Consider the following 27,946-nt stretch of genomic DNA (forward strand, 5'->3'; position numbering starts at 1 on the left):
TTCTTAAAGGCTTGCATTTTTGTAACATCATGGGTTGAAATATGTAGTGTTTTCAAGCACAGACTCCAAAACAGAAAGGAAATTCCCATGCTGAGATGCTTAAAAACAAATAACACAGTCTGCTTCCTTGTGATATTTAATACTGAATCCTTGAGACTGTTAAAAAAAAAAAAAGCAAACACAAAACAACCCCAACGTAGCCAAAATAGGCCTGTAAAGTTTGAAATGTAAAACTGATGCCCAGCAAGTCCAACTTAACCTGCGTCAGGTTGTCTGTTGAATTATTGAATGTATTAAAGTGGCAGTGGCCATCTTACCTCCCCCCTCCCTCCCCCCTTCCCCCATCACTTTAGCAGCTGAATGAATCAGACTAAATGCACTTTTTATGTTATCCTGCTGTAGCTATCGGGTATCACACATCATCTCTTTCTGGGAACGTTTTATGTGGTTCGATACCCCTCGCTTGTTCTGTCCCTTCCTTAAGTCTTACTGTGTTTCATTTCTGTGGCAAATTGTGGTCTGTGTTGGTTGCCAATGTGTTTTGTAGCAGTGGAATCTGTTGCCTTCTCCCTACCCCCCCTTTCAGTTTTAACGTGTAGTAAAACCTTACAATCTGTAGTATTTGTAACTTCGGGAAATCTCTGTCATCAGAATGGTCCTAGGACATGGACAGCATTTTGCAAATGAGCAAAACGTCACTGCCAGTTACGCATGAAGTTAATTTACCTTATACAGTATTTGTGCTTATGCAGATGACCAAATTTGTTGTATTATAATTTGAACAGAGATACTTCATAACTTACTTCTCAAAAAGATCATCTATTTATGTAGAAGTTTTTGCATGCTTGAAAATGGAACTGGGCTTCAGTGGTTTTGCTTCATTCAAGCTCTATTTAAAATTTTAAAGATCATATTTTTGCCCACCGTATGAAATACTAAACGTAGATTTCATTTTTTCCTCCTTCTTTAACCTTTGGAAAATGCTAATGGGAAGCTAGGCAAAAAAAAAAAAAATTGGTGCATATGAATAGTGATGGTGCTGATGATGAATACTGTAAATTATTTAATTATGGGAACCCAGAGGAAAACATTGTAGTGGTGCAGTGTATAAAGGTCTACGCTTAAGGTGTATTGAAGAGGGAGGAATGTGGGTAGTTACCTGCAAGCAAGGAAAAATACTGCAAAGCTGTGAAGTATTTCATTATTACATTTGAATTTTTTGTTGGAGGGGAAATTTTAATTTTAGAAAGTGGTTTTAGTCGTCTTCATCTGTGGGCTATTTTAGCCTTAATAAATCAGACGATAAATTAGTACCGAATGACTTTTCCGTCATTAAACTTGTTTGAGCTTGCCTCACAGTGAACCGCATTAGCAGCATACACGGCTTGATTCGGTTTAATGAGTGCAATGTATAAAATCATAAATGGTCCATCAAGAAGTGCGCCCTGTAATCTGTATGCGCTGCAAGGAGTTTGTTCCCCCTCCTCCAGGTCAAGCCAGCTGCTGCTGCAGAAGCTGACATCCTCTAGCAAATCCTGAATGAATGAATGAAAACAACGTGATCGCCCTAATAATGACCACAATTGCACACGTCAACAGCTTTATTTTACTGAAATACAGGCACCATTTTCTAGCAGGCGAGGGTAATAAGATACCCTATTTCTTCAGTCTTGCAAATAAAAAAAGGTTACCAAAAAAAACCCCGAAACCTAGAGCTGTTTTTACACAATTTGGAATATAGTTGCACGCCATGGGGCAGGATTTTGTCTTTGTTTCCCTGCTTGTTCTCAGCTTTTTAGTACATGATGTATGGATACTAAAAACGATGTTTGTAGTCTATATGGTGATAGTAGTATATAGAAAATTGATTGCTGGACCGGAGGACTGCTGCAGTAATAATGGAGGATTTGGGGGGGGGCGGGCGGGAAATGTTCTGTTTTCAAACAGGGACCATCTTGCTGCAGCTTGTTAAACAATGTACTACTCCAGCTCTTTATAGTTGTTATCAGTATGCAAGTCTTGGGGAAGCAACTTAAGTTTTTTTTTTGTTAGTTTTTCAAAACCATTTCCCACTGCTGTAAAATGTGAGCTTAGGCTCTATGTATAATCCTGTTGTTTTCCTCACCAGTGCAGGAGATCTGTTTGTCTTTGGCTCTGCAGTCTGACTTGGATTGTTTCACAGTATGCTCATGCTGGAGACTGCTTATGATTCTGATGGATAGATGTTTTTCTCTTCTTAAGACACTTGCCCCTTCCCCACCTCCTTTCAGCCTTTTCCAATATAGATTCCTTGAATTGACTATCCTACTAAGCTATTTTGTTGTGGATATTTTAGTGATTTGCCAGAGGTTCCTTTTATAAAGGAGATTTCTGTGAAAACACTCCAGCTTTGAGCCTCTACAGGTCAGAGCAACTAGCATTGCAGGCGTTGACATCACTACTACATGAATGAAAGCAGCATGCTCTGATTCTTCTCCCATCATCATTTTTCTCCCTCTTCTTTCTAGGATGCTGTAAATGTTTTTGTTCTGCAGCAAAACCCTGTGTGTTTAGAACTGAAACTTTTAAGAATTTGATGATCTTTTCTTTAGGCAAATTTGGGGATTTGTAGTTGTTAGGAAACCATCGATGCCAGTATTTGTATTTGGTTAATATTGATACTGAATGGGTGAGAAATCATGAATGCTATATACTAATTTCAAGGTGCTAAAAAAAGAAAAAAGAGGGGAAAAAACTTACGGTATCGTAGGATAAACCTGCAATGTGTGAGTCTATTCCTTTCCTCTTTTTTAAAAAATGTTTATTCCTTACTAGTAGATACATTTTTATAGCCTGTATTCATGTTCTGGAGAGTTGGCAATGTAAAAAGTGTCTGGTTGAATGTAACAACACATGGTTTTCTTAGAGGGAATATATCTGATACATCTCTGATTGCATAAGTGTAACGTCAACAGAATGCGAAGCTGCGTGGTTCATGACAAAGGACATTCCAATAATAATGCAAAAAACCCCCTTGGACAGGTCAAAATGTATTACTTGCTTGTGAACACTTCTGTTTTACAGAAAAAAAGCAAGTTGTTTTCTTTCTTGCCTTACCTGGATAAAATCAGTGGTTTCTGTTATTATGTAAAGTAGCTCGTATAAATATGAGAGTGGGTTTCCTGTTTAGTTTGTTTTTTCACATGGTATGTGATGTTTTGTATACAAGAAGGGTGTAAGTGACTTCTGTGTGATTCAAGCTCAATACTGCTTTCATCAAATGCTTTGATTTGTTTAGTGTTAACTCTGGTGGTGCTGTAATATTATGCTTCATATTTTTCTAACTTTCACTTACATAGTTTATAGTATAAACTTTTTTCAATATCAAATTTTGGAGGCAAAGGCTAGTTTTAAGGACATCTGAGAAATACTGTAATCAGTTTGGCTGTTAGGGTTCCCAATATCTTTTGCTTCCCAAAATAACTCCTGAAGCGTTGCCAACATTAGTAAGAGAAAGGAATTAATAAAGTGCAAAATATCTGCATAACCCCGTTCTGAGTAATAAGTATGTATGTCTGTTATGCTAGTAGATAAAAGGCTAGTGGAGTGAGGAGTGGAGTAAGACAGACAATGTTGCTGATCTCTAGACTTGTAAGGGATATCAGTGTTTAAAAAAACAAAATTCAGACTTCAAAAGGCAGAACTATTTTAATATCCTGGATTCAAGCCATCCAATATTTTGGCATCATAAGCATTTATACCAGAGATCAAGAAGATCTTTCCTTTATTTCTAACAAATGTAGGTAAGGAAGTAATTTTTGTGACGCTTCCTATTTCCTGATGCCTGAATAATAGCAGTATTCCCTTAATTGTATGGCCAAAACAGTTTTGCTCCAGCTTTGTCCCTCTCTCTTCCCAAAATAGCTTTCATTGGAATATAATATGGTGAAATAAAAGACACTGGCTAAATTTGAACCAGTTGTCTTGAACTCAGAAGGCTTTTTAGTTACATGTTTTAACATAACTTTAAATGAGAATAGTGGATTAGATGTCCTTAATACATATGTTTCATAAAACAAATTAATTGAACTTCTTTTAGGTGTTAAAACAACTGCAGGAAAGAGAAATAGAAAGGTATTTTCTCTGTTGAACTTGAATTATATTGTAGCGAGGCATAGCTATTCAGAAAGCACCCCCCTGCCCCATGGAAAAAATAACTTATAAAGTTATATGTATATATCTATTTTAAATTACTACCTGACCTTTAATTCTTATCCTTTGGATGTAAGCAAGTATTAGCGTGTTATATATGGCCAAACTGAAGTTATTTGCCAACATCCATGCATAGTAAAACAGTGGCTAATACTGAAATTTGTTTTCTGAAAGTCATGGTTCCTGTTTTTTGTCCTTTTCTTTCCCATGGTGGCGAGGTGAATGGAGGTTCTTAAAATGTGTCTTAAAATGCAGGGAGGGTAGATCAAGGGACTGTATCTCAGAATCTTACAAAAAAGTCAGTGTTTGCCAAGTATAGACTGGCACATAATGAGTTGTTGAGCTTTGCTATATTGCTAAAATTCACGGTGGAAGGCTACTTATTTTCAAAATGGGGTTTATGCTACTGCTCTAGATATCATCATGAAAAAAAAAAGATAACTGTTGGAGTAATTCTGAAATTTCAGTTCAACCTGGACTTGAAATTAGTAGTTGTAACAATGCAAAACCTATTGGAAATAAAGTATATGCTCCTCAATTTAAGTTTAAGTGAATATTTGAAATACTTTTTTTTATGGGACTTCATCAGTTGAAGTAATTATCTTCATCTGAAGAAGGCAATAGTTTTTCTTCCACAGTGAAAAATGAAAGTTCCTTCCAAATCGGTTGGCAATATCTTCAGTAGAGAAAAGTGTTGCCAACACTTGACACAATGATTAGTTCTCCATGCATGTGTTCAAGAAAAATTGTTAATATAGTAGGGTTTAAACATCAGCTAACATTTTTTTGAAAAGTATCATTTATTGATGGGGAAAAAAAAAGGACCCTGTAGTAAAGATGCATAATTGGAAAATTTTGCTCGAGACTTGAGATAGTTAACTGCGTTAATGATCATCATCTTGCTTTAATGTTAATATTTAAATGCATTGAATTCTCTCTCTTTCAATGCAGCCTCCCATGTAAACCTGTAGTGCCTAAACAACGGCTTAAGGCATTTTCAGGCAAGTAAAATAATACTTACATCTCGTCGTTGGAAGGGATACATCCACAGCAACTTGTCAGCCTGAGATTACCCCCTTTTCCTTCGTGTCACCATTTTTAAGGTGTGGGCAGTTGCAAAATGAAGAGAATTGGAGATTAGAGTGAAGGAAAATGCGTGTTTGTACTTAATAATCTAATTCTTACATTTTGAGTGTGTATTTACTTCTTCCCAAAACTTAGATTGTTCTTCAGTTATGCTTTAATTTTTCCCCTCCTGATTTGACTCTGAAGTTCACCACCACTAATTTGTATTATGACTCTTTCTGAATCAGAAATTAAATCCAAAAGCTTGAAAATAGCTGATGGGTACTGAAAGGGATCACAATTTGAGACTTCTGCAGTATGGATACCACACAGAGTATCATGATACAGTGTGTAATATCAATCCTTTTGAATGGCGAGTCAGTCTCTCCAACTGTTATTTTTCCGAAGCTAGGATCTCATCCCTGGAAACACTCACCCATGGTTGAAACTGAAGCACATGCTCTCCTGGGAACCCTTTCCTGCTTTCCCAGCTCTGTGAATATGGACTTAGGACCAGAGCTGTTCCCTTATGTGGTCCCCTTGGACTGTCTGGTGATGACTCTGCTCAGACTACATCTTCTGCTGCTAGTAAGACAGAAGAGGGCATGTAGCTACTGGAAGCTTAGCTTGGGGAAGGAAACCCAGCCAGGGCAAGTGGGGCCATGCTGGGGAGTGCCCTCAGCCTGCTGTCTCTGGCCTTGTAACACTGCCTCTGCCCTGGTCCTGTTCGTTTCTCTTCTGCACCTTTCCTCCTTCTTTGGTATCTGCACCACTTTTTAATAGCTGCTGGTGCCGTCTCCTACCAAACTATTGACTATCACCCTGTGAAAAATGGATTAGATTTCTCTGTCGGCAGGCTGGAAAAACCCAGAAGGTGTGGGTGTCTACACTCAAGCAATAACTGTTTTCTGCACAAACAATTTGTAAATAGGGATTAACCTAACCACTTGGTGTTGGGTCAATGGAAGATGGTTTTGATGGAAAGTTTTCATTTTTCATAGTAGTAGATCTCTTAATTAGCTTTCCATATTAGATATTGCTGCTTTGGAGACAATATATACTTCCCAAATAAGCTTTGGTTTTGAAACCTTAATGCAAGATACTGTATTGGTTAGACCTTCTTATTTAATGTTGTATGTGCCCTAACAATAAACAATGATGCAGATGTTGGTGTTTATAAGGATTTAACTTTCACTGCTGCTAGTGTTAAATGGAGGAGTAGCTATTTGCAATGGATATTATTCTCTCAATCAAATACAAATGAGTGTTAATATTCCACTTGTTTTGCACAACCTGAAACTAGTTTTACCCAAACTACATGTTTTGTTTCCTCTTTAGGAAGGATGTGTCTCATATTTTGCTTATAAGAGTGGTGACTAAGAACGGTACGATAGCAGTTCCGTCATGGTTTTTGAATAATCTAAAATCCACTGTAGAATATTTTCTTCTCACTCTGCCTTGAGATAGTCTGAACTGGAATAATAATTTAAGTGTCCCATTCCTTGAACAGTGCAAGTCACCTGTTTGAACAAGGTTAGCTTCATCCTCCTTTCCTACACCCTCACCACCAGGCATTAAGCAAGGAGATTAGTTGTAGACACACTTCCGAATTTCAGGAATTAACACTCGTATCTAACTGGCTTGACTGGTCATTGCAGGATCACTGGCGTTCATACTACAAGCTTGAAACTCATTTCTGTAGCTATATGGATTTTAATATTGTTTTAGTAAGTATAAATCTGTCTTTTGGAAATGTCTTTTCTGTAACAGTAACCACTCGGTTGTGAACCGATTAAATGTATGGCAAAATAGGTAATGTTATACCATGTGCCTCTTAATCTCTGGTGTTTTGGTGTACAGTGCCTACTTTGGAGTTCTGATAGAAATACTTTGTGAAGGTTGGCTAGCTGGATTACCTGTATATCTACATTTTTTAAAAAGGCTTCATGGTTAGAAAAAACTAAACATTTTAATAGAGGTGCCTACGTTGCCGTACTAAAAAAAGAAAATTAAAACTCTAATAATTTGTTGACATCTGTCAGCATTTGGAAACCAAACTGTGATTTGGAAATAATATGTTCTTACCAGAAAACAAATTCTGGTTATTCAGTACTCGATCACTAGCTAATTCTAGTTATCCTAGTCTGCAGAAATTAGCCCGTAAATACAAAGCCCGCTTCTTCAAAGTATGACTTGCAGTCAGCCATTGGCTATTTGGGAGCAGATTACCTAAGTGCAGATATAAATTCCTAGGCTTGTGAACGTATGGCTTCCAAGGATAACAGTAGAGTTGCTTTCATTAGATGAAGCGCTGTATCCATGCTGGATCAGAAATGTTGCTGGATAAACCTTGAAAATTTTGCACCATGTTCCCAAAACTCAGTCCACTGACACACAGCACGGACGAGCCAGTGAGCGGCTCTACAGGACCTGTGGGTCTCTGTAGGTATTTAACATGGTCTCACTACCGCTGCTTCTGCACACCACGGCAGAGCTCATTCAGCCAGTAGGACTAGAAGGTGCTCATGATTATAGCAGGTATCAGTGTGGTGCGGTCTGTGCTCTGGAAGGGTTTCATGAGTGCAGTTCTCCCACACGGAGTCAGCTTAAATTCAGCACCGCACGTCAGCTAATCAATCTTACTGGAGTCTGGAGCGCTGGAAAGTACTTTGCAAAACCCAAGTGGCTTTGCAGTGTTGACTCTGTGCAGTTAGGTGTTATACCTCTGTAACTAGTATGTCATATATAATTCAAAATCTTTCTGTTCTACATGATACCTTAACTTTCTGTTATTCAAAGTAATGGAGAGTTGACTTGCTCACTAAAAATTAAACGCAGATTTATGCTGAGTGTCCTGGAACAGATTTTGAACAGTGTGACTCTAAAAATATCAGCTAACTGCTGAAGAATGCAGAGTAAGACTTAGGTTTACACAGTAGTTGGGAAGCTGCCAGGTTAAAGGAGAAGCTGTCTTCACAGAAGTAAATTTCACTTAAGGTCTTCAAATTTTCATTCTTAACTGATAGCTGTGTTTACTTAGTTGTGACAATTGGTAGTGAAATACCCTTACACATCCTTTCTCTCATACTCTGATTTCTCTGGTATTTCACCTTCAGTGGCTCCTCTGTTGTATCTGATACCCTGCCCTGAATAATCATCTTCGCAGTGTTTTCTTCCCCCACAAAGGAACCATAAAATACATTTGAAATACTTGATGTTCTTTTCAAGGGGAACAAGAAAAAGTCCTAATCTGGTAAAGAAAAATTTCTTATGGGCAAAGATGTAATTAACTCGTGTGTGTTCAAAAGTAATGTGTATTTGAGAAACGTCCACAAGGAAATGACTGGAGACACATACTCAACTTAGGAAATTGTCCACACTGAAGATCCAAATAACCTTTGGGCATTACTGTAGAAACAGAGACACTCATGCTTTCAAACCAAGTTGTGTATTGAAGTGTGCAGTCCATATATTGTTTAAAATACTAATTTTGTGAAACTGTTGTCTACATCTACCTTAATTTCTTCCAAAGAAGAAACTAGCCTATTAAGATTATTGGGGTCTCATGATTTTATTTAGTGGTGTGTGTAATCTTTAATACAAAGTTGGAGAGGATGCAGGGAGATCTTTTGATTGCAAGAATTATAGTAGAAACTCAGTTTGGCTGCATTGAAGATAGGAATTACCAGGTCTGACAACTCAAAATCTGGGAGAAGCAGAAGAAATCGGTGTGCTGACACTGTGTACACAACAAATGTTAGATGTTTTCTACAGCTAGGCCTTTTTTAATCATGCAAATTTACATGCATATACAGCAAAACGAAAAATCCGACATAGGGGTATATTCTAAAATTCATAAATCTGGTGTAAAGTTTCAGATTTCAGAAAGAAATAGTTTGAAAATTTGGCTAAACAGGGTTGCTCTGACTTGAATACGGAGATAATCTGTTTTAATAAAAATGTTAACACTATTGGAATCTTTCAGACATCAGAAAAACTCAAGGATGTGATCTGATTGCATGGACACTTATCTCAAAAAGGCTGCTAGGAATAGGCAGAGAGCCTGCAAGAAACAGCAGGAAGAACTGAGAAAAGGATGTCACATTATCAATCAAAAAGTTAATCTTGGCTGAGAATTGTTAAAAACCCGAACGGACTTGGACTTTACATGCTTTAAGACAGACAATAGAAACATGCAAATAGAAAAATAAGGAAAAAGGAGTTGCAGCCATTCGGTACCAAGAAAAAAGAGATTAAGGATGATCTGAGATTGATTTGCTGGAATATATGGTTTCAGAATCAACTCCAAGGAATAGTAGTAAAAATCTCAGAGGAAATAGCACAGATATTTATTCAATGCTTTGTGCTTACCAGGACAAAGTATAAGTAATCAACTTTCAATAACGACAGTGATTTTTAACCCAGGAAGATACAAAAAAAAAAGAAATTTTAAGGGAGAGGGTAATTTGGAATTGGGAATTACCAAGACTATGATAAATACAGATTGCAGGTTTTAATAAAGTCAATTCAGTGATCTCCATTGCAGGATCCTAGAAAAGCCCACTCAGAAGTTCACGCTTACCTTCAACTTTCTGAGGCAATCTTCTGAATAGGAGGTGACACCATTAGAGAATAGATACCCAAGTATAGCAGAGATGATGCTGATGTTTTTAAAATGTGAAAAATTTGAGTCCAGTTCTAAATGTAGAAACCTGTTGGTCTAAATTCAGCTATAGGTGAAACCTCAGAAGAAATTCTAAGGGATGGTGGAAAGCAGCGAGAAATGTTAAAGTGCAAAATGAGCTTTCCAAATTGTGTCATGCTAACCTGGTGGTTTTGATAAGAGAATGGATTTTCTAGACGGGAAGTAGATCTTATCTGCTTAGGCAAATTTTAAAATTAGGGTGATGAAACCGTTGATGAATTTTGAGAGGTTTAATTAGTATGCAGGAAGATTATGCAACAAGAGTTGAAGGACCTTGGGAATTGAAATAATGATTTTTGAAAGTGAGATTTAAAAGTAAAAATTGGAGGTTTACATATGTGAGGTTGTACTTGAGCAGAATATCTTTAAGTGGGAACATGTAATTTTGAAAATGCTGGAGGGTGGAGTTGGGTGATGGTAGGATCTCTGAACTGCCAACATGAAGTGACTGAAAAAGTACTGGGCACAGGTCAGGTCTTGCAGAAATGAGCAACCTGCTGCATAGGGGCCTGCTGAGACATCGTCTGGGATACTGCACACCGTTTTGGTGCTCCGCAATTTAAGTTAAAATCAAACTGGAATAGACTCAGAGAAGGACTACTAGGTTAGGAGTTTAACCACGCAATGGTAAAAAAAATCTACTCTGAATAAAAATACAGTTGCTTTCTCTGAATCCAAGTGAGCGGTGAAGGGGATGGAGAGGTGGGAAGGAAGAACTGTAAGTTAGTGCTGGGACATGAATGGGTGAATTGGTTTGACAATGTGAATGTTTATGTGGAAAACTATAAGAAGGCCTGAAACCATCAGGGAAAAAAATTCTTTCTGGAACATTTTTCCAGTAGGAATCATGGGGGCAAAATGCCAAGGTGCTGTAAGACTGAGTTTGTAATCTGTTTGTAAGTGATTATATGTGTTTTGTCAGTGATAGTTGAGAACCGGGCTCCTGATTTAGGACGTTGTTTCTAGTCCTTTGTTTCTATGACTTAACTGATAATGAAAAGATAATTTATTTAATCAGCAAAGTTGGACAGCCTGATTTAAGCAATCAGTTTTAATCTGGTTTTATGTTTCTATTTTTCAGTATTTTTTCAGAAAAAAATATTATTCTTGTTTAGTATAATTAGCTCTAGCTAGGAGAATGCTTTCTATCTCTAATCGTTGGTGATCATTACGATGGCATTGTATAGCCTACTGTGCATTGATTACAGTTCTTTGTGTATTTTGATTGTGAAAGTGGTGAATCATGCCTTCTGATTTTTTAAGTTTTTTTTATTCACAATTATGTCCAGCTGCATTTTGATGGGAAGTGGAATTAGATTAAAGGTGTACAAACCCCTCACTTTTCTACAACATTTTGTTAAATTGTAAGTATTATCATTATAACAACAACAAAAAAATCCCTTCAGAGTCGTCAAGTTTATTCAACAAAGGTGGTATTATCTTTAGTTACTGAATTAATTGCATGTGTTTATAATTTCCTTCAAGATTTTAATTATTAATACACTGGGGGGAAAAAAAAAACAGTTTTGGTGCTTTTTTTTGGTTCCCAGTTCATTTCTCAATATTGGATCAATTTATCATTCAACAGATCTAAATTAATGAACTAAAATGAAGAAAATTCTCTGTACCTGCAGAAGTGCACAACAGTTAATGGTTGGTTGTGTGTTTCAGTGTGCTCTTTTTCCCAAGTACTTGCTGCTCCAATCAATTTTGTTTTAACTTCTTAAAGTAGGAACATTTTTGAGATACTTTATTAAATGATACTAAGTTTAGGTATTTGCATAGTGTTTAAGTTTGAAGTGATAACCTGACAAAGAAAAATATATTCTAAAAATGTGAAATACATAAAAATCTGAAAGATTTGAAATTAGTGTTTTACCTACCTGGTGTCCTGTTAGAGTGCGACTGTGTAGGTTACATATGTTGAACAAAGCAGGCTTTTGTGATATTAATGCTTAATCTTTTGTATACAGGTCCTACACATGCCAGCAGTAATCTTTGTTAGAAGAATAACTTAGCTTTAGAGGGCTGAAACTTTCTTCCTTCTAGTTTGTTTACTTATCTTACTGAGATTAGCGCGTTCCTTCTATGCTTGATCTCTAAGGGTAATGTTGATTTTAAACAGGGGAGTTTTGCCGTGAACAAAATCTGACTTCTGAAAGATACGCGTAGTCACATTTTACTTGACCTGTAGTCAGGTGGAACAGGGACGTGAGGCAGAGACCATGTTGCAACATATATGCACAGGCAACCAAGATTTTGAGAGTCAGCTGTAGGTCCAATAAAATTCGTATGCCTACAGATTGATCCATTTGTCCCTCTTCCTCTGGGTATCTATAGCCTAGCTCTGAGCAGTGTGCCTTCCTGTGCAGTTAGGTGAGTAGAGCTGTATGTCCTTGAAGAGTCATGCATAAAACCTCCTTGATGGAAGGAAATGCCTTGATCGACATGTTGGATTCAGTGACTAATCAGAAGACCTCTTCCCTTTCTAGGTGGCTTAGTCATGGCTATAACAGATAACTCAGTATGGTTGATTCCCAAAAACCTTACTGTGGGTCTTTGTCTACAATTTTTCTTTGAAAGAGCAAACTGGTTTGGCTTTGTTTTCCCAGTATAGGCTACCTCTTGTATTGATAAACTTGCTGTTTTATGCAATATGTTTTATGTTTTATTTTGAATTCTCATAAGCCTCGTCAGGTAGAAAACTGAATTTGCTCTTACCACCAAAATGTAAAACGGCGTATGTGGAAGACTGGTTCCCCTCTTTTTTTTTTTTTTTTAATTTCTTCACTGAAGAATCTTGGATGTAGAAAGCACATCATTCATGGGCTTGGATCTCTGAAAAGATCTCAGATCTCATGATGTGGACTGCTTTCTGCTTGTTCAGTTTGGTTCTTGGAGCCTTGGTTAGCTTATGGTGCTGTTCTGTGCCTTTTTTTTGGTTGGTTGAATGTTATGGATAATGAGAAGAAATTAGAGTGGATTACACCAGTCTGTTCAGAGCAGTTACTTCAGAATGTCATCCACCTTCATTTTTAGTCATCCTCTGTCTCAGTTTCTAAAAATAGAAACTTGGGAATAATTTCTGAAGTTGATATAACTGAATCAAAACCGATGTGGTGCACATAATGAAGACAGATGTTTTACAGAGCTGAATGTACAGTATTTTTAGAGATGTATCAGGAGGTAACTTTAAATGACCATCTCTTGTTACGTCCTCTTAGAAATATCCTTTTGGTAGCAAAACACTGTACTGCATTTTAAATGCTTGAAAAAGCTAGTATTTTGCTTTGTTTTAAGCTATTAAAGAGATTAAGCTGTTTAATTTGAAATTATAGAAGGAAGACTATATTATAACTTCATATTTTTTCAATTTAATTGAGAATTTTTCAGTTTAATTTTCAATTACATGTTAGGGTGTTGTGTTTTTTAAGTTGCTATTTAAAATCCTATTTTTTGTTATTTTGTATGAACGGTACGTGGCAAACAGTATGCTCTTTGTTGTTCTGCACCACTCTGAACCGTTAATGGAGTCATTCAGCTGGTTTGCAGATTGGGTCAGAAACAAGTCTGTCAGTCACTGGCAACTGGGAAATGTCTTTTGAGCTGATAGATCTATCCTGTGGAGTAAAACTTCTAGGGACCCCAAATCCCTCGTTAATCCTTTTCTTGAGAGATTCTAGCTCCAGTTACAAGAGAAAAGCCTTCTTGAGAATGGAGATTGAAATATTTTTTTGAAGTGGCCTCTAAATCCCCATTATTCAACCTTTTTCCTCGCAATGTCACAGAGACAAATTCTGCAAATAATGCACCGGTTTGTCCATCTACCTACATAATTGGAGCAGGAAAGACCAATCAAATATACATTCAGGAATCAGTACAGTATCACTATATACTCGCTTAAAAACCAAACAAAAAGGCAAAAAAACCCTTGACCAGACTCTTAAGAGAATGTTCCTCCTCTTGTATCTGAACGTCTACTTTTGTAGTGCTCAAGGAATGCTTGTCCAAAGCAAGCAAGAGCAGAGGTATCCCTTTTCATGCTTGTAGAAGGTGTAACAGAAGAGGGGACTTCTGACTAGGCATCTGTGGGGCAGTCAGCAGCAGCCACTGCTGTGGTAACCATGACCTAAGTGTTGGGCTGTCATTCTTAGCAGTGGCTGTGGGTCAGCATTCCTTAATATTCAGTTTCCATTTCTAGTTTATGATATCCCATGCTGCGTTCCCACGTACTTCGTTATTCAAGAGGCATTCACACAGGCACTTCTGAATCATTGGTTTTGTAGATTGTTGTAAATTTGTTGTTACCTCTAGTAGGAATGTCCTAGAAATATCTGATACTCCTTTGTAATGTGATATTTAGTCTCTGCATCTCCTTCGAGCCAGACTACTTGAACTCTGACTTTGGGGCTCTTGAAAAGAGTCTTAAGCAGACTAGGATATCCATCAAAGTGAGTCCTTCCAAGAGTCTTTAGTATTTTTGGAGGAAATTCTTTTGAAGTTAGTATTCATTTCCTAGGTACAATCTGAAATTCTTTAGGAATGGATGAGACCTACGCTTAGGACTCATTTCACTCGTAGCTCTGAAGGTGAACCAGAAGGTTCTGCAGAGTGTTAGCAACTGAACTGAAGAGAAACAACATCTTATGAAACTTTATTGTGGAATTTAGTACTGGTGTCATGACTTGGCTGTCTTGGGTAAATAGTTTAAATTAGTTTATAGTTTAACCTTCAGGAAAAAATCAAGATATTACTGCAATAATGTTGTCTAGCCTTTTGGCAGGAAAGCGTCACAGTTAGCTGACATCGATAATGAAATGACAATATTCATACTCCCTAGCTTTAGGGAAGAATTAATTTTATTTTTATTTCATGTTTTTCACTCAACTTGAGAGGAATCTGTGTCATCTGAGAAGTTCTTAGGATAATTTTAGTCTTTTTAAGCTGGATATATCCATGCAAGGATGTGAGTGGAAAAGTTTTGGCCAAATTTGAACTGCATCTGCTAACTGCTGAAAGAGATGGGAAGATGCTGACAGATGAGCTGCGGTGGATTTAGCTGAAGCAGTTTTTATAATGGTACCAATGCTAGCTGTCAATCTTGCTTTTCTGCTGCAGGTGATTTTCCTCATTGCATGCATGGCAGAAAGCATTATTTAAGCTAAAATGGACTGCGAACATGGTTTTGAGATTATGTGCAGGTTAGTTGCCTCTATGTTGGATGGGAAGGCAATCTCTTCATTTTAGAGCTGTACCAGATGGTTTTATTTGAGCCCTATGTCCTTTCCAAAAGAGCTGTCATGTGTTAGTCTCTTACTAAATTACATTTTGCTGGCAGAGAAATGGAAACCTTTTTTTCAGTCAGTCTAGGTGGTATAACTAGAATTCTTTTGGCTCTCAATGCAGCATGCAGAACCATAATTTCATGATTTCATGCAGTTTATTTTAGTTGATTCCTGCTAATGCAGAATTTCACCAGCTGTAGTATTCAGGTGGACCCTTGTGCCATTTTACATAAAATCATCTACAACTAGAAATGTGTAGCAGTAGCCCCTAAATACATACCATTAAAACTTGTGGCATATTTTAAGTAACACATGAGGTATTTTGCTTTCCTATGAGCATACATCTTGCTTTTGTAATTTCTAGCTAATTTTTTCAGGTAATGTTATGCTCCTTAAGTACTGTGTTCCAAAGTTTACTTGCTCTGGAGGTAGAGCTGAGCTCCTTGTGAGATAGGTTACACATCACTGAGAAAGAAAACAGAATTGTTCCCACTTACCACTGCAGTAAAATCCACTCATACACTCAAATACTGTCAGATGTGGTATAGTCTGAAACTTGGGTAAAATCATTCTGTAATTTTAGAAATTTCTGAACATTGATGAGGCCTTTCTGAGTGTTGAAGTCTGTTGGCTAACTTCATGAGCTGTTGAAGTGCTTCAGATACCGGATGGCACTTGCTGCACTTCTTTTTTGCTTCTGTGAGAAAACTGGAGCATGAGGTTTCCATCCGGACAAAGTGATTGGGACTGGAGAAGGATATGCATGATAGGAGCATCAAAATCCCATTGGTAATGACAGTTTGGGGAGAAGTGAAAGTTCTGTAGTAGCTCCTAGAGTAGCAAGAAGCCAGACTTATAATGAGGTGAGAAAAGCAAAATTAAGAAATAAATCCTGAGAGCAGTTTTAATATTTAGAAAACAATTTAAGCTGATCTGAGTCACCACTGTTGTGGTCCAGTTCAACGCTGTTCTCCATGGTATCCAGTCATCTTCAAGTTCATTACTGTACAAGGCAGTTTGTCAAATGCTAATTTGTAGAAGTACCTTCAAATTTCATGCTTGCAGATCCCTTCTTTATTTTTTTATGGTCTAAGGATATATATCATAAAAGGGTAAGAGCCAAAACTGTTACTGGACAGACCTCAGCACTGGTGCAGCCCTGTTGTTCCTCCTGGCTCTCCTGTGATTGTTTCTGCCCCTTATATTATACCAACCTGCCTGTAATGGGGAAAACCGTGTGTTTATGGCTTTTTTCGCATAGGTTTTAGTTTTCTTTATGTTTAACTCAGTGAATCACCTTACTAGGTGGGTTCATATATCTGCGCATGCCATCTCAAAGTAGATGGAAGGAGCGCAGATGGGAACAGAATAGGGTTGGCATTACATTAGTGCTAACTTGGACTGGTTTATGCAGTTGAGAAGTGGTGTCCTTGGTTTGTTTCCTGTGATTCAAAAAAATAGTAAAGAGTAGTAGAGACTTAGGAGACCGTGTCTTGAACTTTCCTTCTCCTAGCTTCAGGGTTTGACAGTGTTCTGCAGTCTGCTTCCAAGATTACCATGGAAAAATACAAATGTAGTTACTTTTGGTGGTGTTTGTGGCTGTTGCCGTTGTAGTGCAATTATGTGAGTTATTAATGCTGGGATTGCTGTTGCCTTTCCTCTGGGTGTAGAACAAGACACAGACCTTAGATCATTCTCTGGTTGTATATATTTTGTGTGTTTTGGACTTGTTTTTTCTTGTGGATAATTTTTTTTTTTTTTTGGCGGCAAGACTTTTTAAATGTAAAGTTTGCAAAGGTAAACTTTGCTTAGTCCTTATTTCCCCATCTTCAGACATTGTCTTGCCAGTTTGTCTGTGCATGGTCTCTAACTTGTTTTAAAAGGTTTTTTTAGAACATACTTAACTACTTACGTATTTAACAACTTCCTGATAGATTTTTCACATGTAATGTGTTTCTAATGAACAGAGCTTTTGGAGAAATTTTCAAAACTCAGGCTATGTGGGAAGGCAGTGTAGTGCCATAGCGTGGCAGTGAAGGTTGGAAGGATGCTTTGTAGGTATCCACCCTTTAGGTACTTTTGTGTTTAAGCGCAAATGTAGATGCTGGTTTCGTGTTTAAAATTTGTCACCTTTATTTTGGATTTCAGGCTTTCTTACTTTTAATAGTTAAAAAATCTTTCTTAAAATGCAAATTTGTCACAATTTGAATCCTATGAGGATAAATCTGTTTGAAATTGTAGGGATTTGGTTTATAGATAACATTGCAATCAAAACAATTATATTATACAAAGGCAGTATGATACACTATGATGCTTCCAATTCACAGCATTATTTAGAACTCTTCACCTAAAATTAGTTGTTAATGAAGTGTTTCATCAGCTCTACATGTCTCTAAAATGGTCTGGTTTAACATTATTATGTTCATATATCATACTATAAGCATGCTGTATTCGTGCAAGCTGTACCTTAATCATTGTCCTCAATGCTGTATAAAACACTGATGGTGGAGTCTGCCTTTTGAGATCCAGCAATTCTAGATGATATACAAGGAGAAAATGCATGTGGAGGTCCGTGCCCATGTTTGGTTTCAGAAGTGTGCTGGCAGGTCTGCTCTCAAGTTCTGAGCAGCGAGTAGGGTTTTGGTCAGTCGGATCAGTGCATAGCATGTGACTACCTTGAAAGTAATCTCACTTGCAAACTTCTTTTAGTAGCGGTGAGCAAGATAGACAGTAGCTGTAATGTAGGGCTTAGGTTGTCTTATGTAAAGTCTAGAAAATGCGTATATGAAGTAATTTTGCCTAAAGGACAAAGCAAGATGATCCACAGAGTGTGCTATAAAACTCTGATGTGGGAAGGAACAATCTCATGAATCACCCTACCCTCTGCTTTCCAAATGAAATGCAGGAAAAAGTGTTCCATGATCTAGGTGTATGGGGAGAGAAGTACAGGGAGGAGTCAAAGATTGCAGGCGCTGTGATGAGTGAAGACAGACATGGTAGCTGCCTTGACCTGAGCTGTGTCAGAAGGAAATACAGAGTCACACGCTTTCAGCTTGCCAAGGCCTGTATTGGGATCTTGTAAATAATATGTAATGACGTACATGAGAGCAAGAAATCGGATATGCATCTTCGTAAGAATCGTAATTTTTGTCACGATTTGTGTTTTAGTATTTAGAAAGCTAGGCAAGTTGACTTAAAAAAAAAAAAAGTAACCCAATACTGGTACTATGTTATATTTTCTCTTTCTATATGTCTGGCTTTCCTGAGTTGCATCATCACTGTATTTAAATTTGCTTGACGTTTTTTGTTGATGAAAATATATCACATAAGTAGCCTGGTTCTTTGCAGATATGAACACTTTAAGCGTTGTTGTTTTTTGTAACTGTTAAGTTTTCCCTTTTGTATTTTTTCTCCTTTGTCTGTGATGTTACTTGCTTTGATGTGATGGCATTCTTTTCAGCTTGGCATTTAGACAAAGATTTCTGATGTGTTCTTGCCATTGTGTATCATAGCTAGCTTTTAACATTTAATATCAAATTTAGCCTGACTTTTTTGTTGATTTTGTTCTGGTTTTCTACAGTGGACAGGCCAAAATCCCAGCAAATCAGAGCTTCTGGTACCATAAGGCGAACTTCTTCTTTGGACACAATAACAGGACCTTACCTCACAGGACAGTGGCCACGTGATCCCCACGTACACTACCCTTCATGTATGAAAGATAAATCTACTCAGGTAAACAGCTGTAAAACAAGACACAGAGATGTTTCATATAATGGATGTCTTCCTGATAATACTTTTATCACCTGATCTGGAATCTTAGCTCAACTTAATTCTGAAGAAATGTGGGTTCACTTCATTTTATTATAAATATAAAGCCCTAAAAATAGGGTAATGTTTTTTAATCAGTGTCAATTCAGTAACATGGTATGCAACAGATAATATTTTTATGCTTTTAGAAAACAGTTGTTAAAAATAATTTTCTGTATGTGGGCAGATCTGTTGAGGCTAAATAAGCAGATTTCAATCTTAGCCTTGAATCTGGTTTATTTTGAAGCTGCTATATGCAAAATTGTGCTGAGTGTTATTTAAAAAAAAAGATTCCATAATAGTAGTGGCTGACAAACTAAAGATTTTACTAAATTGTGGTAATAAATTTGTGGGTCTCAAAAAGTGTATTTGTGTGTGTGCGGGGGAGGAGAAGGATAGATAGAGGTTACTGTTAAGACAAATTGATCAGTTCGTCACTAGAGGGGAAATCAAGAAGAGGAAGCTGGGAGTGAGCATGTAATGCGGCCTTGAAATGTTCCTTCTGCTGCTTAGTAGCAAGAAAGACAAACAAAAATGCGCTGTGGAACAGTTGCATCTTGAAGCCAGACAGAATGAGAGCTTTACCACCAGCTACAAAGGGAAGGCTACTGAGATTATTTATGGCGACATACCCTTGGATCCTCCTCAGGGCTCTGTCCTTAGCAGGAACCTCTGGCAGGTAGGCTGCTGTGGCATTCATAGTGCTCTAGTGCTCTTTGGCTAGAAAGCTGAACATTGTTTCTTGCCTGATTCCTTCTCATGCTGGAGCTTCTTGCCCACAAAGATGATTACTATCAAACAGGTGAAAAACAGGTAATTCAAAAAAAACCAAAATTATTAGCAAAGGAGTTGCATTCTTGGTTTTTCAGTAGTGTTATTAGGGTATGGTGTAAGTCATCTGAGTTTGTGTTCTAAACTAAATTGGAAACTAGAAAAAAATATCTATCTTTGGTTATATTTTCAATTTACAGGCCATGTAGGGATGGTTGTTAAATCAGTTTTCTGTCTCTTGGGCCCTGATTCTGGCCCATTGTTATCATGGGTGTCCTGCAAAGAAAAATGATACTTCCGTCATCCTACCTTTTGCTTATAACTCTCTTGTGCCATTAAGACTTGTTTTTAATGGAAGCTTATGTTGTCACAATGCATATGATACCTCTAAAATATCAAGGATTTTTCTGTCATAACTTCACTTGTAGGTTTTGGTTAGTTTCCACTGACTTGCAACCTGCTTGTCACCCATTCTGCCACCATTGCTTAGAGCAAACACAGCAGCTCTTTAAATTGATTCTAGGTTTTAGTCTTTTGTGTAATACTGAATTTCTCAGCACAAGTTAGAATGTATAAATAATTTTCCACATCTCTTTAAAATCTATTGTAATGCAACGCAGGAAGCCCTCTGATAGGGGAAGGATAAGCATAGAATGCTTAGAAAAGAAAAAAGATGTGTCTGTATGATCCAGAAATCCTATTTAATGAATTTGGGAATCTGCTGATTAGAATTGTTCAAGGAAACTTTTAGAAACTGTGGTGGGACCCTTTATGGGACCCTTTACGAAAATGCTGTCTTCATGTCCTACTCATTCATTTTGAAACCAGCCAGCCAGTTTTAGCAAAAAAGAAGTCATCTTTACTGTCATGCAGGATCTACCTAAAAAGCTTAATCCTGGATTTGCTTCCAAGGTGCCTTCCTTTCACAATACTGTGCCTTGAAAGTCTTTCTGTTTTGAAACCATAATTTCCATTCAGGAGATCTTCAGTAGCATGCTTTGTAGTTAGTGTATTTCTTAACCCCTCTCTCATAAAACACACATCCATATCAAACTTTGCAAATGCCCTTATGAATAGAAAATTCGGAGTATTTAAATATTCACAAACAAACCTCTTCACTAGTTACAGAAAAGAGAAACCAACTTGTTCTATAAATATTTGAGCTCCAAGCATTTGGCAGTAAAATGGCTTTCCTAGTGAGCTCAAGTAAGTGTTTAGGTTATTTGACGTGTTGGCTGCACCCTTTGCCTCATTCAGAAACAAAGCTCAGGGAGGAGAAAAAAAAAAAAGAAGTTTTACCTTTTCAGCATAATTAAATGTAGCAGAGAGGAAAGGCAGTACTGTTGTCATTACAAGGTGAAGTAGTATTTTAAAGGGATAAGGGCAGGGAAGTTTCATGGTTTGGATTTGTGTGGATATCTTCTAACAAGGAATTATATTAGCTGTCTTTTTATTCAAAATACGCAAAAATCAAGCATTTAGCAGTGTTTAAGTTGAGATTGAAAAACGTGTCTCGTGACTATATGAATATGTAAAATGTAACAAGAGTTGTGATTGGCACAGCGAATTCCAGGTTTTTTTAAATAAAATGTTCACTAGGGAGGCTTGTAGATGAACTTCATCATAAAATATTGACTTGAGTTATGTTTTGATTGTGTGGTGGTTTTTTTTTTTTTTGAGCTCTGTGTAGTTTGTAGTATATCTAATTTCAAAAACTAAGGATGAGTTCCAGGTCGTTGATAGGATACATGCATGGCAAATTAAGTTAAATTAAATTAAAACCTTGTTCTTTGCCTGAGTACCAGCACAAGTACTTCCACTACTTCATATTTGTTGGCTAAATAACAGTTTAGCTCATGGGAGTTCATGTAGTTTACAGTAGCTAAAAATAATAACACTTGGTAGTTTAGCAGAGTGAAAGATGGTACAAACAAAATAAATAAAACCAAGATAATGAAAATCGATAAACCAGTTTTTTTGTATGAGCATGTTTCATTGGAGAATAAATTATCTCTTGTTTTACTTCTAAACTCATGAACAATACTGTCAGTATAACTTACACGTAGGTGGAATAATTATTTCTCTTTCAAGGGTACGTTTTGTCCCTAATTAAACATTAATTTAAAATCCAAATTTTGCGCAGTTTCGTGAAGGTGGTGATTATGGCTGTTCCAAGTGTCTTAGAATTCTTGTATTTAAAAAAAAAAAAGAGTCAGATTCTGGTCTTCACCGTGATCAGATGAACCTTTAATTCCAAGTCCTTGTTTCCCACTTAAGTTCTTTGAAGCTGTATAGTGCTTATGAATAAAATGTTTCTTCTTTCTCTAAAATTAAACAAGGATTTTTAAAAAAGAATTCAATAATATCTTATTATTTAAATAGAGGAAACTGAATTTTGTTTGTTTGTTTTAGTTTCTGTTGCATCTTGGAGAATAGTACTGTAGTTCATATTTCTTACCACCTCAAGTGTTTTGACTGAAAACACTGAAGAGAAGTGAGGTGGTTATGTTTGCTTTTGGAAAAATATACTATGACACTATGCATTGTGACATTTACACAATTCCAGATTTCTAAGAATTCTCCATGCGTTTATACTCGTGTGTGTCTGTGTCCATATGCATACAACTAGCTGATCTTTAAGGAGCAGCAAGTTTCGGCTAATCAGAGGTACGCCATTTTGTTTAGTAGTGTTTTAAGTATTTCAGAAATGCAGGGACACTTAGTATTATAGGAAGTTATTATACGTGTTGATATACTTTGTGATCCCCTTTCCAAGTTCCTCCACTGTCCTACTTCACTCTCCTTTTCAGTAAAATTTGAACTTTTCATTATGGCCATTTAAAACTCAGTATAGCTTCCTTCCCCATTTTTTCCATCTCTGTTGGGAGCACTGATGGAGCAATTTTGTATACTTCTCCTTCATGCTATACATGTAAGTATTTCCCTCTTCCTAGTGTAAGGAATAATTCAGTGTTGAAATGGTTATGCCTAACCTCAGAATCTTCAGAAACATTTGGATGATTGTCATAGTTTATTAATATAATTATTTGGCACTAGCTAAATCATTTAAAAAACTTCTATAAAATTAAAAAGAAGGAGAGATTAGTGATAAATATGTGATGTTGATGTCATAACAAAGATATTGCCAGTTAAAGTTTGTCTATGTAATCTTTCTTGATCTAAATAATACAAAGAAAAGAATAAATGACCAAGTGGAACATGATTCAGTGATTTCCTGCACCCCCCCCAACTGACTTCTTAAACTGGATTCCAATATGCCTGGATATGCCTTTTTCATTGTATATGGCAATTACATATTACACAAACAGAAATGAAGAAAGTTTGCAAAATGCCTTTCAGAATTTTTACTTCTCTCTAATCTAAAGAATAATGCGGAGATACTAAAATGGAATGCATGGCTAAAATATGTTTTTGTTCTTCTTTTGTGTGGTCAAGGCTTTAATGTAGTTACCTCTCATTATTCACCTGAGTAATGTTTTGTTTTCTTTTGGGTAGAAATTTTGTTGCTTAAAAATTAACATCATAAACCAGGAGGCTTAATTACATGAAGCTTTTTTATTGGTGTATTATCATTGCTTTCATGGGATATTTTAATGGCGTACTTTGGGGGGGGGGACGAGGAGGAAGAGATATGTCATATAACTATGAATTTATCATTCTGATTTCCTTAACCTGTCTGATGTTTAAGAGGAGTCATCACCTATAGTCAAATTCATTTCTAACTCTTCAGGCCGTTTCTTTCTCTAAAATTTCTAGAGGGCCTTTGAATGCTTTAGAAACATCTAGACTCATCAGACTTTATCTTCTAGTGCTGTTGTTGCGTTTCTTTTGAATGTGGAAGTTCTTCAAAAACATTATTGCTTCCCCTGTAAAACCTAGACTTGTGTTCTTAATCTTTCCACCCATCCCCCAATGTAGTTAATCTGGCATGCACGCTAGATACAGTAATTAGGGCGAAAGGCTGGCAATAAAATGTGAGATATTTAGAGTAATTCAGTCTTATTTTAGGTTTAGGTAGGTTGGTACTCCATGCAGTCATTCTGATCTAAATGAAGTGGAAAGAATGTAGGTGTATACCCCTGACATGGGTGGAAAAGCGAGGCAGAATTACCGAATGTGTTGGAAGAAATGCTAATCTCTACAAGGTTGGGTGAGTTAGAACAATGGTAATTGTGATTTACATTAAGACTGAAGAGAGCAACCAGATGTGGTGTTCTCAGCACGTCCTATCCCATGCGCATGCTTTAAGCATTGTATCAGCTGAAACTGGGACCACGGACCTTCACATTTCGAAATAAACGATCCTCCTCTTGAAGCTGCAGCATGCGTTACTTAATGTTTTCAAGGTTCTCCTCCTCAAATGTTTTAAATCTTAGTTTCTGCATATAGGCTTGCAGGAATAATCCTTCAGTTTCATGAAGTTCAGTTCATACTTAAGTGATGCTGTAAATTTGTTTCAACTCTGAAATATTACCAGTTTCACAGGTAGTGCCTGTGACCTCTCTTACTGTGTTTCTGACTTGAGGTGCAGCAACTTTGGTTTCGTTTATTGTAATTCAGAAATTTTTCTTCAAATGCAGTTTTGAGTTACTTTTTTACGTTCATTATTTTTTTTAATATGGGAATATTAAAAAAAATGTTAATATGTTTAACACATGGGAAGTACACTTGCAGCTTCAAATGAAGGCTTCCATGAATGAGCCTGTTTTGTAGAAGTTGTAAATAAAGATGGGAAACCAATTTTCATGAAATGTGGCATATCAAGGGTGCTGTACACCCCCATCTTATTTGTGGTGTGAATTACAACATTCAAGTGAGATATGAGGTGCTCATACATGAGCTAAACTTAGAAAAGCAGAATTTCTGTTTGAATGTAACAAGCATGGGGTTCTTTATTTTTTTTTAAAAAAGTTTTTGCTTGAATATGAGGATTTTGGTTTACAAACCCAAAACTTATCTTCATATAATGTGGGTTACAATACATTTTAAGCAGCAATTTCTAGGGTTTGAAGAAGTCTGGCTTGCTATAATATTTTAGTAACTGCTTATGTTGTGTTACTTTAACCTTTTTTTCTTTTTGCTATCTGAATATAAATAGCACATTAATATAACATTGCCTGACTTCAGTACTGTGCTAGGAATATCATATAGTGTTTGTAGTCTAATACTGCAAATAAAATTGAAGGACACAAATAGTCTGCCCCCTGTATACTGATACTTGTATGTATATTTTGAAAGGTTGTGACTTGACTCAATTTACCAGAGATTGAAAGCAATGGTGTAATCCTTGTCTCAAGGGAGATAGTATTTGAATGGAAGAGAGTTGTCAAAGCATATTTGAGAAAGTACAAAATTTGGTATTAAGTGAATGGATGTTTTATATTTGTTATTTTTTATTTCTGATTAAATCAACTGCAATATAAGGATTCCCACCTCCCTACTAACAGTCACCAGTGTTGTTGAAGGAGTCCTTCAGAGTGTTGCTATTAGTTTTTATTCTTGCTATCTGGATCAATATCTGTGCTTATTAAAAAATACAGGCAAGCTCTTGCTTTCTACATGTTTTTTTTTGTTTTTTTAACAGTTTACTTCTTTGTTGAGAAACTCACTTTGGCTTTTTAGATACTTGATGTCTTTTCTGTTCTGTTTATTAAGCTGTAGTTGAAAGACTATGAGCTTGTAACACCCTCCTGCACTACAGGAAAACATTTAAGCACCTGAAATGCCTGTTTCTGCTTTGTCCTGGAGTTGTTCCCCAAACTATGGAGCAGTGTTGTATTCAGAATACACTCTTTGGGAGATAAATTTTTCAAAGAATTCCCTTTGCATTGATGTTTTTCTGGTTTTGTATGAGGGTGTGGTTCCAGCTGTACTTGCGATATAGTAAAATACTTTAAGAAAAGAGTAATTTAAATTGGAAAGTAAATTGTAATAGATTGTGAAAGCCCATGATTTTGAAAAAGGAGCAAATTTCCCCCCCGTTTTCTCTAGTTCTTTAGAAATCTGCAGGCCACTTCAGTGTTTAAAAAAAACTTGAAAGCTACACAATGTCTTTCACACAAATTTCAGGGAGGTGGTAAGTACCCAGTCTGCAAGAACAAGTAATTATTTAGAACATGGCTCTGCTAAATTGCAGAGTGAGCGAATCCACACAGGTAGCGCGCGTGTGGCAGAGGCTCTGCTTTGGGTGACAAGAGTCATGGGTCGCCTGGCTGAGGGACTCCCATGTTTCCCTCATAGTTTTAAATAGCTGTTTTAATTCTTCATTCTTGTTAATTTTTTTTTCATAACCAGATTATCTTCTGTCTTCTTCCCCAGACCCACTCAAAGAGAGTCATACAATAAATACACAGAACCCTAACTTTTATAAAGACTTGTTTTTTCTTTCCTGGGAACATGCAGCAAAAACTTCATTACTGATTTTTTTCCATTTTGCTTTCTAATCTCCCACACAGCTTGCTGGGCCTTTGGTGGAAGTATTCCTGGTGGTGTAAAAATAATGGAGAAAAAACCCCACCAAAAACATGGAAGGTGCAGTGCTGGCAGAAAACACAAGTGGGATACGTAGGCCTGTGCACACAAAGTGACATAGCACATTAAATATTAGCACTTAAGAGTTAGATGCTGAGCTGTAGGCCATATAATACTATGGCAGTGCAGTGACTATAAAGGTATAGCCTGTGCTATGAAACTACAGTTCAGTGCTTAATGGTACCAGGCCTGGCCTGGCGTGTTTGGCTTGAGTGGCCTGGCCCCGGAGGGCTGCTTCCACCTCCCTTCCCAGGGCAGCGAGGGCGAGGAGCTGCAGGCATTGGTTTTGTGGTGTTCTGCAAGGCAATGCTCGGCCTCCTTCCTGAGCAGAACAGTGTCTGCTACGTGTGTGGGTACTACAGAAGTTTCTAGACCATAGAGAGGAAGCAAGAGTAAGGAAAGCTGTGGAGGAACAGGGTTTCCATGCACGAGAAGGAAGTCCCGCAGGGAGGTGGATCCCAGATCCTACTTGTCCTGCTGGGCTGGGGTCCTGTCTCCCTTGGAGAAGTATTAGCAGTGGTCCCCTCCCTGAAAAACCTCGCTGCCAAATTCTCATCGTTTTCAGTGGTATAGTTTTATTTCTTGCAGCCTTACTGTGAAAGATTCAGCTAATACTAGTAGGAATTGTTGAAAAAAAAATATTTTTTTTCTTTTCACAAATTTATATTTTTGCCTGTAGCCCTGAGTTTAATATGGTTCATACCCCAAACTCTCCCTGGGTTTTAGATGTCCCCATTGCTCTCCTGGCAACTGTTGACTGTCGTGTTCAGAAATGCTGGTGAATACCCTCAATTTTCATAATAGTCTTGTAGTGAGTAAGCACAGGAGTTGAGAGATCTAGCTTCCAGACCCTTCTCAATCTTTGGGGTTTAACTTTATAGCTCCTACATCCAAGGACAATCCCCAAACTTCTGGGCTTGCAGACAAGGCTGGAAAAGGCCTGCTCTTCACTGTTCTGCTCATGGAGGTGGGTGCCAAAAATAATAACAGGTGTATCAAACTCTGTATCAAGTCAGAGTTATCAAGAAGGAATCGATTATGTGGCCCACTGATTAAGGAAGACAGGTGGGAGAAGTGAATCCTGGCTTTTGGTCTCTGAGTTTGTTTGTATTTTTTTTTTAATCTTGTGGTTTTCTAAACTGTCCACTGAGTGAAAAGTAGAAATGGATGCCAAAGCACAGATGGGAGTAGCCAGGTAAGGGTTTTTTGTGATTGTCAGGCTTCTGATGCCTTCTTCAGTAGTGTTCATTGTCCTCATCCTTTCTAAATGCAAGTTTACAAAGCCTTAGTTTTCTACATTGTTTTTTATGTATTGAGATTATTACTGCTGCATATCAGATTCTGAAATTTATTCTTCATGCGTAATACCTGAACTCTGACACTGCAGAAAGAGTAAAGCAATAATTTGTGCCAAAAGTTTTTCTTACCTGGAGAATTCAGTACAGTATATTTTCTTTTTTTTCCCTCTAGACACCTAGCTGTTGGGCTGAAGAAGGAGCAGAAAAGAGATCACATCAGCGCTCAGCATCATGGGGAAGTGCTGATCAACTGAAAGAGGTGAGAAGTTTTG

The 27,946-nt window shown here is 37.2% G+C and overlaps 1 protein-coding gene across 1 annotated transcript in view; it reads left to right on the forward strand.

Annotated features, from left to right (window-relative positions):
- The first annotated feature begins 1,543 nt into the window (after window positions 1-1,543).
- The window catches only part of GLCCI1 (glucocorticoid induced transcript 1), a 52,937-nt gene continuing 26,534 nt past the window's right edge, over window positions 1,544-27,946 (forward strand). Inside the window, exons 1-3 of the mRNA XM_009577386.1 lie at window positions 1,544-1,637; window positions 18,827-18,978; window positions 27,847-27,933. Of these exons, the coding sequence (XP_009575681.1) occupies window positions 1,544-1,637; window positions 18,827-18,978; window positions 27,847-27,933 (333 nt within the window). The remainder of the gene's footprint in view (window positions 1,638-18,826; window positions 18,979-27,846; window positions 27,934-27,946) is intronic.

The sequence above is a fragment of the Fulmarus glacialis genome, unplaced genomic scaffold (genome assembly GCF_000690835.1).
Source record: "Fulmarus glacialis isolate BGI_N327 unplaced genomic scaffold, ASM69083v1 scaffold7355, whole genome shotgun sequence".
NCBI classification, from domain to species: Eukaryota; Metazoa; Chordata; class Aves; order Procellariiformes; family Procellariidae; genus Fulmarus; species Fulmarus glacialis.